This window comes from Tachyglossus aculeatus, chromosome 26, assembly GCF_015852505.1.
Source record: "Tachyglossus aculeatus isolate mTacAcu1 chromosome 26, mTacAcu1.pri, whole genome shotgun sequence".
NCBI lineage: Eukaryota > Metazoa > Chordata > Mammalia > Monotremata > Tachyglossidae > Tachyglossus > Tachyglossus aculeatus.
In genome coordinates, this window is record NC_052091.1 from 4,532,301 (window position 1) to 4,550,861 (window position 18,561).

At 51.4% G+C, this 18,561-nt stretch overlaps 1 protein-coding gene across 1 annotated transcript; it reads right to left on the bottom strand.

The window, feature by feature from the left end:
• Positions 1–187: 187 nt before the first annotated feature.
• On the bottom strand, positions 188–17,775 carry SYNE4 (spectrin repeat containing nuclear envelope family member 4). The gene is made up of 10 exons (XM_038767555.1): positions 17,642–17,775; positions 15,244–15,394; positions 12,539–12,733; positions 9,441–9,578; positions 4,330–4,524; positions 4,082–4,232; positions 2,211–2,299; positions 1,878–2,126; positions 728–789; positions 188–386 (listed from the first exon to the last, which is right to left on the bottom strand). The coding sequence occupies exons 1-10, from the start codon at positions 17,773–17,775 to the stop codon at positions 188–190; spliced, it is 1,563 nt and encodes a 520-aa protein (XP_038623483.1).
• Between the last annotated feature and the right edge of the window lie 786 nt (positions 17,776–18,561).

Below are 18,561 nucleotides of genomic sequence, written 5' to 3' on the forward strand. Positions count from 1 at the left end.
ACTGTCTCTATATGTTGCCAACTTGTACTTCCCAAGCGCTTAGTACAGTGCTCTGCATACAGTAAGCGCTCAATAAATACGATTGATTGATTGACCGCACAGTTGATGGTCCAATAATGGGGGTGAGGGGGGTGAGAGGGTACCCTGTGGTTTAGGGTCTGGGGAGGGGAGAGTCAGGGGGCGGGGGCTAGGTGGGAGGGGGGCCGTTGACATAGCGCAAGACTAGGCCGGGGGTCCAGGCGGGACGGTGTAGGGTGCAGTCGGGCCCCCGCTGCCGGAGCAGGAACCACAGGGCGCTTAGGAGCAGCAGGAGCAGCAGCAGGAGCAACCCCGGCCCGGGGCCCGCCCGACCCCGTCTGGGTGGCGATGGGGGTCCGGCCACGGAGCTGCAGGAGAGGAGCAGGGGAAGGTTGCTGCACAACACCCCCCTCTTCCCCTGCCTCATCATCATCAATTGTATTTATTGAGCGCTTACTATGTGCAGAGCACTGTACTAAGCGCTTGGGAAGTACAAATTGGCAACATATAGAGACAGTCCCTACCCAACAGTGGGCTCACAGTCTAAAAGGGGGAGACAGAGAACAAAACCAAACATACTAACAAAATAAAATAAATAGAATAGATATGTACAAGCTAAATAAATAGAGTAATAAATATGTACAAGCATATATACATATATACAGGTTTATATACTCATTTCACCCTCCTTCCCCTTCCCCCTTCTTACCCCATTTCTATCTGCAGGGCCACCTCGTCGGGGGCGCGGGAGCCGGGCTGCATCTTCAGGGCCTAATAACAATGATGGTGCTTAATTAATTAATTAATTAATGGTGGCATTTGGTAATAATAATAATAATGATGGTATTTCTTAAGCGCTTACTATGTGCAAAGCACTGTTCTAAGCGCTGGGGAGGTTACAGGGTGATCAGGCTGTCCCACGGGGGGCTCACGGTTTTTAATCCCCATTTTACAGATGAGGGAACTGTGGCCCCATGAAGTGAAGTGACTTGCCCAAAGTCCCACAGCTGACAGTTGGCAGAGGCGGGATTTGAACCCATGACCTCTGACTCCAAAGCCCGGGCTCTTCCCACTGAGCCGCGCTTCTCTCTGTTAAGCGCTTACTATGGGCCCAGCACTGTTCCAAGCAATGGGGGAATACAAGGTGATCAGGTTGTCCCAAGTGGGGCTCACAGTTTTAATCCCCATTTTACAGTTGAGGTCACTGAGGCTCAGAGAAGTTAACTGACTTGTCCAAGGTCTCACAGCAGATGTGGCGGAGCCGGGATTCGAACCCATGACCCCGGGCTCTTTCCACTGAGCTACACTGCTTCTCTAGCACTTACTATGTGCATACTTGCATTCTCAGTGCTGCGGTGGCTGCAAGTTCATCGTAAAGCAGCACGGCCTAGTCGCTAGAGCCCGAGCCTGAGAGTCAGACGGACCTGGGTTCTCATTTCGGCTCCACCACCTGTCTGCTGTGGGACCGCGGGCAAGTCGCTTCACTTCTCTGGGCCTCAGTTCCCTCATCTGTAAAATGGGGATTAAGACCGGGAGCCCCATGTGGGTCAGGGACTGGGTCCAACCTGCTTAACCTGGATCTAGCCCAGTGCTTAGAACATGACGTGGCATCTAGTAAGCACTTACCAAGCGCCACATTTACTGCCTTAATTATTATTTACAGATGAAGTAGCTGAGGTCCAGAAAGGGGAAGGGACTCGGTCACGGCCACACAGCATACGAGCGGCGGAGCCGGGATTAGAACCTAGGTCCTTCTGAGTCCCAGTAAACCATGTTGCCGCTCAGAGGGGTGGGGGAGACCCTTGGCACGGGCCCATAGGAGGGTGGGGGGATTCCCGGGGGGCCGGGGCTTCCGGGACCTGGCTTTCCGGGGGGGAGCAGCGCTGCCTTCCCGCCGTGGTCGTCCTCAGCCAATTTTCCACGCGGCCCGTCTCCACGCCCAGCCCCGGGGGACCCCGGTTCCGCACCACGGCCGGCCCGGCCCCAACCGGCGATGGAAAGGGGGCCGGGGAGAGCCCGGCTGGATCCGAACCCCCATCCTGGGGTGGGCAGTGCTGGAGCGGGCCCAGTGATGCAGTGGCGGTGGGCTGGGTAGGGCCGGACGCGGCCTAGAAGGAGGTGGAGAGAGACGGGGGGTCAGCACAGAGACAGGCAGAGCCAGAGAGATCTCTCCCGGCCTCGCCGCCACTCACCCCTGTCGGGAAGGCGTCCGCCGTACCCGTCTCCATCTGGCCGGGACTCCCGCTCGCCCAAACCCAGTCGGCCTCTGGGCCCGATTTTCCTGAAAGAAAGAAGCCTTAGTTGGCATCTGCCGGGCACAGCTACAGCCCCTCCTCAATCTTGTCTCCCCCCGACCGGACTAGGGCAGAGCCGTGCCCCCTCCCCAATCTCGTGGTTCCCTCCAACACGGACCAGGGTAGAGCCGTGCCCCCTCCCTCAATCTTGTCTCCCCCAGATCGGGGCAGAGCCGTGCCCCCTACTCAATCTGGGGTTCCCTCCGGGACCGGGGCAGAGCTGTGCCCGCTCCTCAATCTCGTCTCCCCCAGATCAGGGCAGGGCTATGCCCCCCTCCTCAATCTGGGGTCCCCTGGACCGGGGCAGAGCTGCGCTCCCCCCCAACAATAATAATATTTATTTTATTTTGTTAGTATGTTTGGTTTTGTTCTCTGTCTCCCCCTTTTAGACTGTGAGCCCACTTGGGTTGGGACTGTCTCTAGATGTGGCCAATTTGTACTTCCCAAGCGCTTAGTACAGTGCTCTGCACACAGTAAGCGCTCAATAAATACGATTGATGATGATGATGATGATGGTGGCATTTGTTAAGCGCTTACTATGTGCAAAGCACTGGGGAGTTACAAGGTGATCAGGTGGTCCCACGTGGGGCTCACAGTTTTAATCCCCATTTTACAGATGAAGGAAGTGAGGCCCAGAGAAGTGACTTGCCCCAAGTCACACAGCTGACAGTTGGCAGAGCCGGGATTTGAACCCATGACTCTGACTCCAAAGCCTGGGCTCTTTCCACTGAGCCACGCTGCTTCTCAACAAGAACCAGGGCAGAGCCAAGCCCCCCTTCTCAATCTCGTCTCCCCCAGATCAGGGCAGAGCCATGCCCCCCTCCTCAATATGGGGTCCCCTGGACCGGGGCAGAGCCAAGCCCCCTCCCCAATCATGTGGTTCATTCATTCAATCGTATTTATTGAGCGCTTACTGTGTGCAGAGCGCTGTACTAAGCACTTGGGAAGTCCAAGTTGGCAACGTATAGAGATGGTCCCTACCCGACAGCGGGCTCACAGTCCAGAAGGGGCAGACAACAAAACATATTAACAAAATAGAATAGAATAGACTTGCCTGCTGTGAGACCTTGGGCAAGTCACGAAACACATTAACAAAATAAATAGAATAGAATAGACTTGCCTGCTGTGAGACCTTGGGAAAGTCACTTCACTTCCCCACGCCTTAGTTTGCTCACCTGTAAAATGGGGATTCAATCCCCGTTCTCCGTCCCCATTTCTAGACTGTGAGCCCACTGTTGGGTAGGGACCGTCTCTATATGTTGCCAACTTGTACTTCCCAAGCGCTTAGTCCAGTGCTCTGCACACAGTAAGCACTCAATAAATACGAATGATTGATTGATTTGACGGCGAGCCCTGGCGAGCAGTCTTGTTGGGACAAGAACCAGGGCATTCATTCATTCAATCGCATTTATTGAGCGCTTACTGTGTGCAGAGCACTGGACTAAGCGCTTGGGAAGTACAAGTCGGCGACATATAGGGTGATAATAATAATAATAATAATAATGATGGCATTTATTAAGCACTTACAGGCAGAGCCGTGCCCCCTCCTCAACCTCGTGTCCCCCAGATCAGGGCAGAGCCATGCCCCCGTCCTCAATCCGGGGTCCTCTGGGTGTGAGCCCACTCTTTGGTAGGGACTGTCTCTATATGTTGCCAACTTGGACTTCCCAAGCGCTTAGTCCAGTGCTCTGCACACCGTAAGCACTCAATAAATACGATTGATGATGATGCCCGGCCGGGGGTCAGAGGTCAAGGGTCAGGCCACCCACCGCTGTGGAAGGACGAGTCCTCGTCGTCGGGCGAGGTTGAGCCTCCGACGTCCCCCGCCGGGTCCCACTCCAGCTCCTCGGGGGGACCCCGGCCTGCCCCGCACTCCTCGCCTTCCGAGTCCCACTCGGGCAGCCACGAGTCCTCGAACACCTAGGGTCGGGGTGGGGGGACGGAGGGCAGAGCAGGGGGCTCGAGCACCCAGCCCCAGCCGGCCCCCCGCCCCTGGGGGGGTCCCCGGGCACCCTACCAGGCTGTGGCTGACGAGTCTGCCCTGCAGCCGGGCCAGCCGGCCGAACACGGCGTGGCACTGCCCGCTGAGGGCCCGCAGAGCCTCTTCCAGGGCCACCGCATCCCGGGGAGCGCTGCGCTGCATCAGCCCCTCTCCGGCCGCCAGCACCGAGTCCACACGCTGCGCTACACGCTGCACGTCGCTCCGGAAGGCCTTGCCCACGGGGCACAGACCGGAAGGGAAGGGAAGACAGGACGGGAAGAAAAGAGGACAAAAGAAGGTGCTTAGCTCATAATAATGACGATGGCATCTATTAAGCACTTACTATGTGCCAAGCACTGTTCTGAGCGCTGGGGTGGCTACCGGGTGATGATCATGTTGTCCCACAGGGGGCTCATAGTCTTCATCCCCATTTGACAGATAATAATAATAATGGCATTTATTAAGTGCTTACTACGTGCAAAGCATTGTTACAAGGTGATCAGGTTGTCCCACGAGGGGCTCACAGTCTTCATCCCCATTTGACAGATAATAATAATGGCATTTATTAAGCGCTTACTACGTGCAAAGCATTGTTACAAGGTGATCAGGTTGTCCCACGAGGGGCTAACAGTCTTCATCCCCATTTGACAGATAATAATAATAATGGCATGTATTAAGCGCTTACTATGTGCAAAGCATTGTTCTGAGCGCCGGGGAGGTAACAAGGTGATCAGGTTGTCCCACGGGGGGCTCCCAGTCTTCATCCCCATTTGACAGATAATAATAATAATGGCATTTATTAAGCGCTTACTATGTGCAAAGCACTGTTCTAAGCGCCAGGGAGGTTGCAAGGTGATCAGGTTGTCCCACGGGGGGCTCACAGTCTTCATCCCCATTTGACAGGTAATAATAATAATGGCATTTATTAAGCGCTTACTATGTGCAAAGCATTGTTCTAAGCACCTGGGAGGTTGCAAGGTGATCAGGTTGTCCCATGGGGGGCTCACAGTCTTCATCCCCATTTGACAGATAATAATAATAATAATAATGGCATTTAGTAAGCGCTTACTATGTGCAAAGCACTGTTCTAAGCGCCGGGGAGGTAACAAGGTGATCAGGTTGTCCCACGGGGGGCTCACAGTCTTCATCCCCATTTGACAGATAATAATAATAATGGCATTTATTAAGCGCTTACTATGTGCAAAGCATTGTTCTATGCAACGGGGAGGTTACAAGGTGATCACGGGGGGCTCACAGTCTTCATCCCCATTTGACAGATAATAATAATAATGGCATTTATTAAGCGCTTACTACGTGCAAAGCATTGTTCTAAGCGCCAGGGAGGTTGCAAGGTGATCAGGTTGTCCCACGGGGGGCTCACAGTCTTCATCCCCATTTGACAGATAATAATAATAATGGCATTTATTAAGCGCTTACTACGTGCAAAGCATTATTTTAAGTGCCGGGGAGGTTACAAGGTGATCAGGTTGTCCCACGAGGGGCTCACAGTCTTCATCCCCATTTGACAGATAATAATAATAATGGCATTTATTAAGCGCTTACTATGTGCAAAGCACTGTTCTAAGCGCCGGGGAGGTTACAGGGTGATCAGGTTGTCCCACGGGGGGCTCACAATCTTCATCCCCATTTGACAGGTAATAATAATAATGGCATTTATTAAGCGCTTACTACGTGCAAAGCATTGTTCTGAGCGCCGGGGAGGTTACAAGGTGATCAGGTTGTCCCACGGGGGGCTCATGGTCTTCATCCCCATTTTACAGGTGACGTCACTGAGGTAACTGAGGCACAGAGAAGTGACTTGCCCAAAGTCACAGCTGAATGTTTGTACAGATTTATCAAAATTTATTTTACTTGTCCATATTTACTAGTCTATTAATTTTGTTAATGATGTGCACCTAGCTTTAATTCTATTTGCTCCGTCCACATGTTTTGTTTTGTCGTCTGTCTCCCCCTTCTAGACTGTGAGCCCGTCGTTGGGTAGGGACCGTCTCTATATGTTGCCGACTTGGACTTCCCAAGCGCTTAGTACAGTGCTCTGCACACAGTAAGAGCTCAATAAATACGATTGAATGAATGAATGAATGAATTGGAAGAGCCGGGATTTGAACCCATGACCTCTGACTCCAAAGCCCGGGCTCTTTCCACTGAGCCACGCTGCTTCTCATAATAAGCGCTTAACAAATACCATAAAAAAAGGGGGGGCAGAGGTCTGCGACCCCAGGGCAGCCCCAGCCTCCCACCCCTCTGCCGGAGACAATTTCAGATCCTTCAGCCGCCGGCTCGTCCCTCATATAATAATAATCGGGCCTAGTGAAGCAGCGTGGCTCAGTGGAAAGAGCCCGGGCTTTGGAGTCAGCAGTCATGGGTTCAAATCCTGGTATATATGTTTGTACGTATTTATTACTCTATTTATTTATTTTACTTGTACATATCTGTTCTATTTATTTTATATTGTTAATATGTTTGGTTTTGTTCTCTGTCTCCCCCTTCTAGACTGTGAGCCCACTGTTGGGTAGGGACCATCTCTATATGTTGCCAACTTGGATTTCCCAAGTGCTTAGTACAGTGCTCTGCACACAGTAAGCGCTCAATAAATACAATTGATGATGATGATGGTTGTACATATCTATTCTATGTATTTTATTTTGTTAGTATGTTTGGTTTTGTTCTCTGTCTCCCCCTTCTAGATTGTGAGCCCACTGTTGGGTAGGGACTGTCTCTATATGTTGCCAACTTGGACTTCCCAAGCGCTTAGTACAGTGCTCTACACACAGTAAGCGCTCAATAAATACGATTGATTGATTGATTGATTAGCTGTGTGACTTTGGGCAAGTCACTTAAGTTGGGCAGGGCCCCTCTCTCTATGTTGCCAACTTGTACTTCCCAAGCACTTAGTCCAGTGCTCTGCACACAGTAAGCACTCAATAAATACGATTGAATGAATGAATGAACTTCTCTGTGCCTCAGTTGCCTCATCTGTAAAATGGGGATGAAGACTGTGAGTCCCCTGTGGGACAACCTGATTGCCTTGTAACCTCCCCAGTGCTTAGAACAGTGCTTTGCACATAGTAAGCGCTTAATAAATGCGCTTATTATTAGTGGAGAGAGGACGGGCCCAGGAGTCAGAAGGTTGCGGATTCTAATGCTGGCTCTGCCACTTGTCTGCTAGGTGACCTTGGGCAAGTCACTTGACTTCTCTGGGCCTCAGTTAACTCACCTGGAAAGTGGGGATTGAGACTGTAAGCTCCCAAATGGGACAGGGAGCGGGTCCCACTCGATTTGCTTGTATCCACCCCAGCGCTTAGTACATAATACATAGTAAGCACTTAAATACCATTATTGTTATTGATAACGTCACTGTTATTATTATTAATAAGCGATAATAGTGGCATTTGTTCACTGCTTACTCTGTGCCCAGCACTATACTAAACCCTGGGGTAGATACAAAATAATTCATTCAATTGCATTTATTGAGCGCTTACTGGGCGCAGAGCACTGTACTAAGCGCTTAAATAATCCGGCCGGACACAGACCCTGTACGACTTGGGACTCACGGTCTCAATCCCCATTTTACGGGAGAGGAAACCGAGGCGCAGAGAAGTGAACTGCCATGCCCAAGGTCACCCAGCAGATAACTGGAGAAGCAGCGTGGCTCAGTGGAAAGAGCCCGGGCTTTGGAGTCAGAGGTCATGGGTTCAAATCCCAGCTCCGCCAACTGTCAGCTGGGTGACTTTGGGCAAGTCGCCTCACTTCTCCGGGCCTCGGTTCTTTCATCTGTCAAATGGGGATGAAGACTGCGAGCCGCACGTGGGCCAGCCTGATCACCTTGGATCCCCCCAGCGCTTAGAACAGGGCTTGGCACATAGTAAGCGCTTAACAAATGTCATCATTACAAGAGAAGCAGCGTGGCTCAGTGGAAAGAGCCTGGGCTTTGGAGTCAGAGGTCATGGGTTCGAATCCCGACTCTGCCACGTCTGCTGTGTAACCTTGGGCCAAGTCACTTAACTTCTCTGAGCCTCAGTTACCTCATTTGTAAAATGGGGATGAAGACTGTGCTCCCCACATGGGACAACCTGATCACCTTATATCCTCCCCAGCGCTTAGAACAGTGCTTTGCACATAGTAAGCGCTTAATAAATGCCATCATCATCATCATCATCATTTGTTAAGTGCTTACTATGTGAAAAGCACTGTACTAAGCACTGGGGAGGTTACAAGGTGATCAGGTTGTCCCACGGGGGGGCTCACAATCTTAATCCCCATTTCACAGATGAGGTAACTGAGGCCCAGAGAAGTGAAGTGACTTGCCCAAAGTCACCCAGCTGACAATTGGCAGAGGCAGGATTTGAACCCATGACCTCTGACTCCAATCCATCAATCAATCGTATTTATTGAGCGCTTACTGTGTGCAGAGCACTGTACTAAGCGCTTGGGAAGTCCAAGTTGGCAGCATCTAGAGACAGTCCCTACCCAACAGTGGGCTCACAGTCTAAAAGGGGGAGACAGAGAACAAAACCAAACATACTGACAAAATAAAATAAATAGGATATGTACAAGTAAAATGAATAGAGTAATAAATATGTACAAACATAAATATCATCATCATCAATCGTATTTATTGAGCGCTTACTATGTGCAGAGCACTGGACTAAGCGTTTGGGAAGTACAAATTGGCAACATATAGAGACAGTCCCTACCCAACAGTGGGCTCACAGTCTAAAAGGGGGAGACAGAGAACAAAACCAAACATACTAACAAAATAAAATAAATAGAATAGATATGTACAAGTAAAATAAATAGAGTAATAAATATGTACAAACATATATAAAATGCCATCATTATTATTATTATTATAAGTGGAGGAGCCGGGAGTGGAACGCAGGTCATCATCATCATCAATCGTATTTATTGAGCGCTTACTATGTGCAGAGCACTGTACTAAGCGCTTGGGAAGTACAAATTGGCAACATATAGAGGTCCTCTGATTCCAGGCCCGGGCTCTTTCCATTAGGACTGGCGGGTCCCCGCGCCCACCTGACGGACCCAGGCCCACGTGCCTCAGTGGGCAAACTCAGCCCCCAAGTATCGGAGACAGCCCCCCAGCCCCCCAGCCCCCCGTACCGTACCTGAAGCCGGGCCACCTTCTGCCGGGCCGAGCCCCCCGAGAAGTGTTCCACTTCACTGAGTCGCAGGGCGAGTTCGGCGAGCCCCATCCGCGCCCCTTCCTCCTCCCCGTCGAACAGCTCCCTCCGGCTCACCAGGTGCTGGGGCGGAGAGACCCCCGCCCGGTTAGCTCCCCTCGCCCCCCATCCACTGTTGCCAATTTGTACTTCCCAAGCGCGTAGTACAGTGCTCTGCACATAGTAAGCGCTCAATAAATACGATTGATGATGATGATGATCCACGCGTCCCACCGGGAACCACTCTGCCCCACCCGCGACTCCTCCAATCAATCAATCAATCAATCAATACCTCCTTCCCTTCCCCACAGCACCTGTATATATGTTTGTACATATTTATTACTCTATTTATTTTACTTGTACAAATCTATTCTATTGATTTTATTTTGTTAGTATGTTTGGTTTTGTTCTCTGTCTCCCCCTTTTAGACTGTGAGCCCACTGTTGGGTAGGGACTGTCTCTAGATGTTGCCAACTTGTACTTCCCAAGCGCTTAGTACAGTGCTCTGCACATAGTAAGCGCTCAATAAATACGATTGATGATGATGATCCATGCGTCCCACCAGGAACCACTCTGCCCCACCCGCAACTCCTCCAATCAATCAATCAATCAATACCTCCTTCCCTTCCTCACAGCACCTGTATATAATAATAATAATAATAATAATGATAGCATTCATTAAGCACTTACTATGTGCAAAGCACTGTTCTAAGTGCTGGGGAGGTTACAAGGTGATCAGGTTGTCCCACGGGGGGCTCACAGTCTTCACCCCCATTTTACAGATGAGGGAACTGAGGCACAGAGAAGTGAAGTGACTTGCCCAAAGTCACACAGCTGACAATTGGCGGAGCCGGGATTTGAACCCATGACCTCTGACTCCAAAGCCCGGGCTCTTTCCACTGGGCCACGCTGCTTCTCTATATGTATATATGTTTGTACATATTTATTACTCTATTTTACTTGTACATATCTATTCTATTGATTTTATTTTGTTAGTATGTTTGGTTTTGTTCTCTGTCTCCCCCTTTTAGACTGTGAGCCCACTGTTGGGTAGGGACTATCTCTATAGGTTGCCAATTTGTACTTCCCAAGCGCTTAGTCCAGTGCTCTGCACATAGTAAGAGCTCAATAAATACGATTGATGATGATGATGATGATGATTTATTGAGCGCTTACTGTGTGCAGGGCACTGTACTAAGCGCTGGGGAAGTCCAAGTTGGCAACCTATAGAGACAGTCGCTACCCAACAGTGGGCTCACAGTCTAGAAGGGGGAGACAGAAAACAAAACCAAACATACTAACAAAATAAAATCAATAGAATAGATATGTACAAGTAAAATAAATAGAGTAATAAATATATACAAACATCTGTACATATATACAGGTGCTGTGGGGAAGGGAAGGAGGTAAGGTGGGGGGATGGAGAGGGGGACGAGGGGGAGAGGAAGGTAGGGGCTCCTCCCGCCCCGGCTGCTGACCCCTGCATCCACCCCAGACCCCCGGCTCCGGCTGCAGACCCTCTAGATCAATCATATTTATTGAGCGCTTACTGTGTGCAGAGCACTGTACTAAGCGCTTGGGAAGTACAAGTTGGCAACCTATAGAGTCCCTACCCAACAGTGGGCTCGCAGTCTAAAAGGGGGAGACGAAGAACAAAACCAAACATACTAACAAAATAAATAGAATAGATATGTACAAGTAAAATAGAGTAATACATATGTACAAACATATATACATATATACAGGTGCATATACATATATACAGTTTAAGATCTGTCACTTAAACTTCTCTGGGCCTCAGTTCCCTCATCTGTAAAGTGGGGATGAAGACTGGGAGCCCCCCGTGGGGCAACCTCCCCGGCGCTTAGAACAGTGCTTTGCACACAGTAAGCGCTTAATAAATGCCATCATCATTATTATTATCTGGCCGCAGATTTCCCTCTCCGACCCCCGACTCCGGCTGCAGACACCCCCTCCGCCCCCCAAGGCCGTTGATGATGACGGTATGCGTTAAGCGCTTACTATGTGCCAAGCACTGTTCTAAGCGCTGGGGTAGATACAGGGTAATCGGGTGGTCCCACGCAGGGCTCACAGCCTTAATCCCCATTTTACAGATGGGGTAACTGAGACCCAGTGAAGTACTTGCACATATCTATTCATTTTATTTTGTTAATATCATCATCGATCGTATTTATTGAGCGCTTACTGTGTGCAGAGCAGTGTACTAAGCGCTTGGGAAGTCCAAGTTGGCAACACATAGAGACAGTCCCTACCCAACAGCGGGCTCACAGTCTAAAAGGGGGAGACAGAGAACAAAACCAAACATACTAACAAAATAAAATAGAATAGATATGTACAAGTAAAATAAATAAATAGAGTAATAAATATGTGTCTCTTTACACTTTCGATCTCACTTCTCTAGTCACATACTATATAAATGAGCAGCGTGGCTCAGTGGAAGGAGCCCGGGCTTGGGAGTCGGAGGTCATGGGTTCAAATCCCGGCTCCGCCAACTGTCAGCCGTGTGACTTTGGGCAAGTCACTTCACTTCTCTGGGCCCCAGTTGCCTCGTCTGTAAAACGGGGATTAAAGCTGTGAGCCCCCCGTGGGACAACCTGACCACCTTGTAACCTCCCCAGCGCTTAGAACAGTGCTTTGCACGTAGTAAGCGCTTAACAAATCCCATCATTTTTATTATTATCCCTGAAAGTATAGTCTTGTTCTCTGTCTCCCCCTTCTAGACTGTGAGCCCACTGTTGGGTAGGGACTGTCTCTATGTGTTGCCAATTTGTACTTCCCAAGCGCTTAGTACAGTGCTCTGCACATAGTAAGCGCTCAATAAATACGATTGATTGATTGATTGATTGATTGGGTAGGGACTGTTGCCAACCTGGACTTCCCAAGCGCTTAGTCCGGTGCTCTGCACACAGTAAGCGCTCAATAAATACGATTGATTGATTGATTGATTTCCACTGAGCCACGCTGCTCCGGCGGCTGATTTCCCTCTCTGACCTCTGACCCCTGGGTCCGGCCGCTGTGCCCACCTTGAGCCGCTTGTGTCCGGCGGCCGCGCGTTGGTGCAGCAGGTGCCAACGGCGGTTACTGTCCTGCAGAAGGGCCCGCAGGCGGCCCTGGGCCCGGGCCCGCTCGCCGGCCCCGCGACCTAGTACTAGCCGCCGGTATCGCCCGTTCAGCGCCTCCAGTTCGGCCAGCCGCGCCCCGACCTGCCGCTGCAGCCCCTGCCCGGGAGGAGACGGACAGATGATAATAATAATAGCATTTATTAAGCGCTTACTACGTGCAAAGCCCTGTTCTAAGCGCTGGGGTAGATACAAGGTAATTAAGTTGCCCCACGTGGGGCTCACAGACTTAATCCCCGTTTTCCAGATGAGGGAACTGAGGCCCAGAGAAGTCAAGTGACCTGCCCGAAGTCACACAGCTGACAAGCAGCGTGGCTCAGTGGAAAGAGCCCGGGCTTTGGAATCAGAGGTCATGGGTTCGAATCCTGGCTCCACCACTGTCTGCTTCCTTCCTCTCCCCCCCCCTCCATCCCCCCATCTTACCTCCTTCCCTTCCCCACTGCACCTGTATATATGTATATATGTTTGTACATATTTGTTACTCTATTTATTTATTTTACTTGTACATATCTATTCATTTTATTTTGTTAGTATGTTTGGTTTTGTCCTCCATCTCCCCCTTTTAGACTGTGAGCCCACTGTTGGGTAGGGACCGTCTCTATATGTTGCCAACTTGGACTTCCCAAGCACTTAGTACAGTGCTCTGCACACAGTAAGTGCTCAATAAATACGATTGATGATGATGACTTAACTTCTCTGAGCCTCAGTTACCTCATCTGTAAAATGGGGATGAAGACTGTGAACCCCACATGGGACAACCTGATCACTTTGTATCCCCCCCCAGCGCTTAGAACAGTGCTTTGCACGTAGTAAGCGCTTAACAAATGCCAACATTATTATTATTATTATTAAGTGGCGGAGCCGGAATTCGAACCCATGAGCTCTGACTCCAAAGCCCGGGCTCTTTCCACTGAGCCACGCTGCTTCTCTATGGACGGACAGACGGATGGACACACAACACACCAGAGAGGTCAGTCAGGTCAGCCCGGCCCCGGCTCTGCTCCCCTCCCGACGGGCAGAGTGCCTCGGTGGGCCCTGGAGGCCGGGGGCAAGAGGAGAGCGCTTCTTCTCGACTGTGAGCCCACTGTTGGGTAGGAACCGTCTCTATATGTTGCCAACTTGGCCTTCCCAAGCGCTTAGTACAGTGCTCTGCACACAGGAAGCGCTCAATTAATACCATTGAATGAATGAATGAAGCGCTTAACACATCATGATGACGACGGGGTAGGTACAATAACAATAATAATAATAATGATGGCATTTATTAAGCGCTTACTATATGCAAAGCACTGTTCTAAGCGCTGGGGTAGGTACAATAATAATAATAATGATGGCATTTATTAAGCGCTTACTATATGCAAAGCACTGTTCTAAGCGCTGGGGAGGTTACACGGTGATCAGGTTGTCCCATGGGGGGGCTCACAGTCTAGAAGGGGGAGATGGACAACAAATCAAAACATATAAACCAAATAAAATAGAATAAATCTGTACAGGTAAATTAGAGTAATAAATATGTACAAACGTATACATATAATAATAATAATAATAATAATGATAATGGCATTTATTAAGCGCTTACTATGTGCAAAGCACTGTTCTAAGCGCTGGGGAGGTTACAGGGTGATCAGGTTGTCCCATGGGCGGGCTCGCAGTCTAGAAGGGGGAGACGGACAACAAATCGAAACATATAAACCAAACAAAATAGAATAAATCTGTACAGGTAAAATAGAGTAATAAATATGTACAAACATATATACATGTAATAATAATAATAATGAAGGTCATCAGCCGCGTGGCTCGGTGGGAAGAACCCGGGCTTGGGAGTCAGAGGTCGTGGGTTCTAATCCCGCTCCGCCACCTTCATTCATTCAGTCGTATTTATTGAGCGCTTACTGTGTGCGGAGCACTGGACTAAGCGCTTGGGAAGTCCAAGCTGGCAACACGTAGAGACGGTCCCGACCCAACAGTGGTCTCACAGTCTAGAAGGGGGGAGACAGATGACAAAACATACTAACAAAATAAAATAGAATAGATATGTAAGCGCTCAATAAATATGATTGACTGATTGATTGATTCATCCCCATTTTCCAGATGAGGGAACTGAGGCCCAGAGAAGGGACTGGCCTAAAGTCAATCAATCATTCAATCAATCGTATTTATTGAGCGCTTACTGTGTGCGGAGCACTGGACTAAGCGCTTGGGAAGTCCAAGTTGGCAACATAGAGAGACAGTCCCTACCCAACAGTGGGCTCACAGTCTAAAAGGGGGAGACAGAGAACAAAACCAAACATACTAACAAAATAAAATAAATAGGATAGATATGTACAAGTAAAATGGAGTAATAATCGTATTTATTGAGCGCTTACTGTGTGCGGGGCACTGGACTAAGCGCTTGGGAAGTACAAGTTGGCAATATATAGAGACAGTCACGCGGCTGACGAGTGGCGGAGCCGCATTTGAAGCCAAGACCTCTGCAGATGCCCTCGTTATTCTTCTTCTTCTTATTATTATTATAATATGTTGGGAGGAGGGCACCCATGGCCCCCCGGCCTGGGCATCCTGGGGGCTGGCCCCTGCCCCTGCCCCTGCCCCTCGCGCCCCTTCCTTACCTCGCAGCGCTTGAGTTGGGCCCGGGCCTCGGCGTAGAGCACGTGGGCCGAGCTGGGGAGTGGAGTGGCCGCCTCGGCCCCCTCCAACCAGTCCTGGAAGCGGCTCAGGGAGTCCAGCAAGCTGCCCCACAGCGCTCGGACCTGCTCCATCCTGGGGACGGGGGGCCACGTCAGCCGGACGGGCCTGGGTCCCCCCCCCCGCGAGACCCGAACCCACAACCCCGGCCCCCCTTTCCAGAGGGAGCCGGTCCGGCCTCTGGGACGCTGGCTCCCTCCTGCTCCTCCCCAGAGGTGCGTGCAGGTGCGTGACTCAGTTTACCCCCTTCCCGGGGGAGGGGATGAGGAGGGAAGCGGCGTGGCTCAGTGGAAGGAGCCCGGGCTTTGGAGTCGGAGGGCATGGGTTCAAATCCCAGCTCTGCCAATTGTCAGGTGGGTGACCTTGGGCAAGTCACTTAGCTTCTCCGGGCCTCAGTGACCTCATCTGGAAAATGGGGATTAAGACTGTGAGCCCCACACGGGACAGTCTGATCAATTTATATCCTCCCCAGTGCTTAGAACAGTGCTTTGCACATAGTAAGCACTTAACAAATGCCATCATTATTATTATTATTCTATTTGTTCTGACGACTTGACACCCGTCCACGTTTTGTTTTGTTCCCTGTCTCCCCCTTCTATCAATCAATCAATCAATCGTATTTATTGAGTGCTTACTGTGTGCAAAGCACTGTACTAAGCGCTTGGGAAGTACAAGTTGGCAACAACTTGACTGTGAGTCTAGACTGTGAGCCCGTTGTTGGGTAGGGACCGTCTCTAGATGTTGCCCACTTGGGACTTCCCAAGCGCTTAGTACAGTGCTCTGCACACAGTAAGCGCTCAATAACTACGATTGAATGAATGAATGAATGATGACACTTGCTCTCTCCTCCTCCCCCGCCTCCTCCCCAGAGTGGACGAGGGTGTGCGCAGGTACGTGACTCAGTTTACCCTCCCCAGGGGATGATCAGGACACTCGCTCTCTCCTCATCCCCCGCCCTTCGACCCCACCCCAGAATGGACGGGGGTGTGTGCAGGTGCGTGACTCAGTTTACCCTCCCCTGGGGAGGGGATAATCAGGACACTCGCTCTCTCCTCCCCCGCCCCTCGACCCCACCCCAGAGTGGGCGGGGGTGCGCACAGGTACGTGACTCAGTTTACCCTCCCCAAGGGAGACAGGACACTCGCTCTCTCCTCCTCCCCCACCCCAGAGTGGATGAGGGTGCGTGCAGGTGCGTGACTCAGTTTACCTTCCCCAGGGGATGATCAAGACCCTCGCTCTCTCCTCCTCCCCCGCCCCCTGACTTCTCCCCAGAGTGGATGGGGGTGCGAGCAGGCCCGTGACTCAGTTTACCCTCCCCAGGGGATGATCAGGACCCTCGCTCTCTCTTCCTCCCCTGCCCCTCGACCCCACCCCAGAGTGGACGGGGGTGTGAGCAGGCGCGTGACTCAGTTTACCCTCCCCAGGGGATGATCAGGACCCTCGTTCTCTCCTCCTCGGAGTGGACAGGGGTGCGCGCAGGTGCGTGACTCAGTTTACCCTCCCCAGGGGATGATCAGGACCCTCGCTCTCTCCTCCCCAGAATGGACAGGGGGGCGTGCAAGTGCATGACTCAGTTTACCCTGAGCCCACCGTAGGGTAGGGACCGTCTCTATATGTTGCCAACTTGTACTTCCCAAGCGCTTAGTTCAGTGCTCTGCACACAGTAAGCGCTCAATAAATACGATTGAATGAATGAATAGGGGATGATCGGGACCCTTGCTCTCTCCTCCTCCCCGGAGTGGACGGGGGTGCCTGCAGATGCGTGACTCAATTTACCCTCCCCAGGGGATGATCAGGACCCTCGCTCTCTCCTCCTCCCCAGAGTGGACAGGGGTGCGCGCAGGTGTGTGACTCAGTTTAACCTCCCCAGGGGATGACCAGGACCCTCACTCTCTCCTCCCCAGAGTGGACGGGGGTGCGCGCAGGTGCATGACTCAGTTTATCCTCCCCAGGGCATGATCAGGACCCTCGCTCTCTCCTCCTCCCCAGAGTGGACGGGGGTGCGCGCAGGTGCGTGACTCAGTTTACCCTCCCCAGGGGATGATCAGGACCCTCGCTCTCTCCTCCTCCCCAGAGTGGACGGGGGTGCGCGCAGGTGTGTGACTCAGTTTAACCTCCCCAGGGGATGACCAGGATCCTCACTCTCTCCTCCCCAGAGTGGATGGGGGTGCTTGCAGGCTCATGACTCAGTTTACCCTCCCCACCTCAGCCCCCCAACCCCGGCGAGGGGGCGGAGGGCAGGCCGCTGGGCCTTGTCCCCCAAGTGCAGGCGGGAAGGCCTAGCTGGCAGGCCTCAGCCCCCTCCCCTCCATTCCCCCTCACCTGATCCTCTTCTCCACCGAGGCGGAGCAGACGTCGCAGGCGGAGGAGCCCCTCAGCAGCGGCCCCCCAGGAGCCCCGGGGGGGTGGTCGCTAAGCAGCCCGGAGGGCCAGGACTTCGGTCTGGGGGGCGGCATCGCCCCGGCCCCCCTCGCCGGTAGGCCGCAATCCAGCAGGCGCTTAGTACGAGGCCTGGCACATGGGAAGCGCTTAACAAATATTGTTAGTATTATCATTACCATCAGGAGACCAGCCCACGCCACCACCACAGTGCTTTGCACATAGTAAGCGCTTAATAAATGCTATCATTATTATTCCTGGGGGAACCGAGCCCCTGGTAAGCAGTAAGTCTATTCTGTAGAGGGCATCAAGGCACACCAGAGAGACGCCCCCACGATCCCTACTTCCAGCCGGCTTCCAGGAATCTCGAGTCCTCTCTCTCTCTGGGCCCCAGTTACCTCTTCTGTAAAATGGGGATTAAGATTGTGAGCCCCCGTGGGTCGACCTGATCACCTTGTAACCTCCCAAGTGCTTAGAACAATGCTTTGCACATAGTAAGCGCTTAATAAATGCCATTATTATTATTACCACCTGGAAAGTACTTGGAGATCCCACCCCTCCCTTCCTGAGCCCCCCTCCTTCCTCTCCCCCTCCTCCCCCTCTCCATCCCCCTGCCTTACCTCCTTCCCTTCCCCACAGCACCTGTATATATGGATATATGTTTGTATGTATTTATTACTCTATTTATTTATTTACTTTACTTGTACACACTTATTCTACTTATTTTATTTTGTTAATATGTTTTGTTTTGTTCTCTGTCTCCCCCTTCTAGACTGTGAGCCTGCTCTTGGGTAGGGACCGTCTCTATATGTTGCCAACTTGGACTTCCCAAGCGCTTAGTACAGTGCTCTGCACACAGTAAG

What these genes read in the sequence shown, in the direction of transcription:
- SYNE4 (XM_038767555.1), bottom strand. Translation starts at nt 17,775, where the DNA reads ATGCCGCCCCCCAGACCGAAGTCCTGGCCCTCCGGGCTGCTTAGCGAC. An exon ending in CCGGACACAAGCGGCTCAAG is followed by an intron (nt 9,579 to 12,538) that starts GTGGGCACAGCG and finishes TCTCCGCCCCAG; the next exon opens with CACCTGGTGAGCCGGAGGGA. An exon ending in GCCCTGCAGATAGAAATGGG is followed by an intron (nt 387 to 727) that starts GTAAGAAGGGGG and finishes CCTCTCCTGCAG; the next exon opens with CTCCGTGGCCGGACCCCCAT.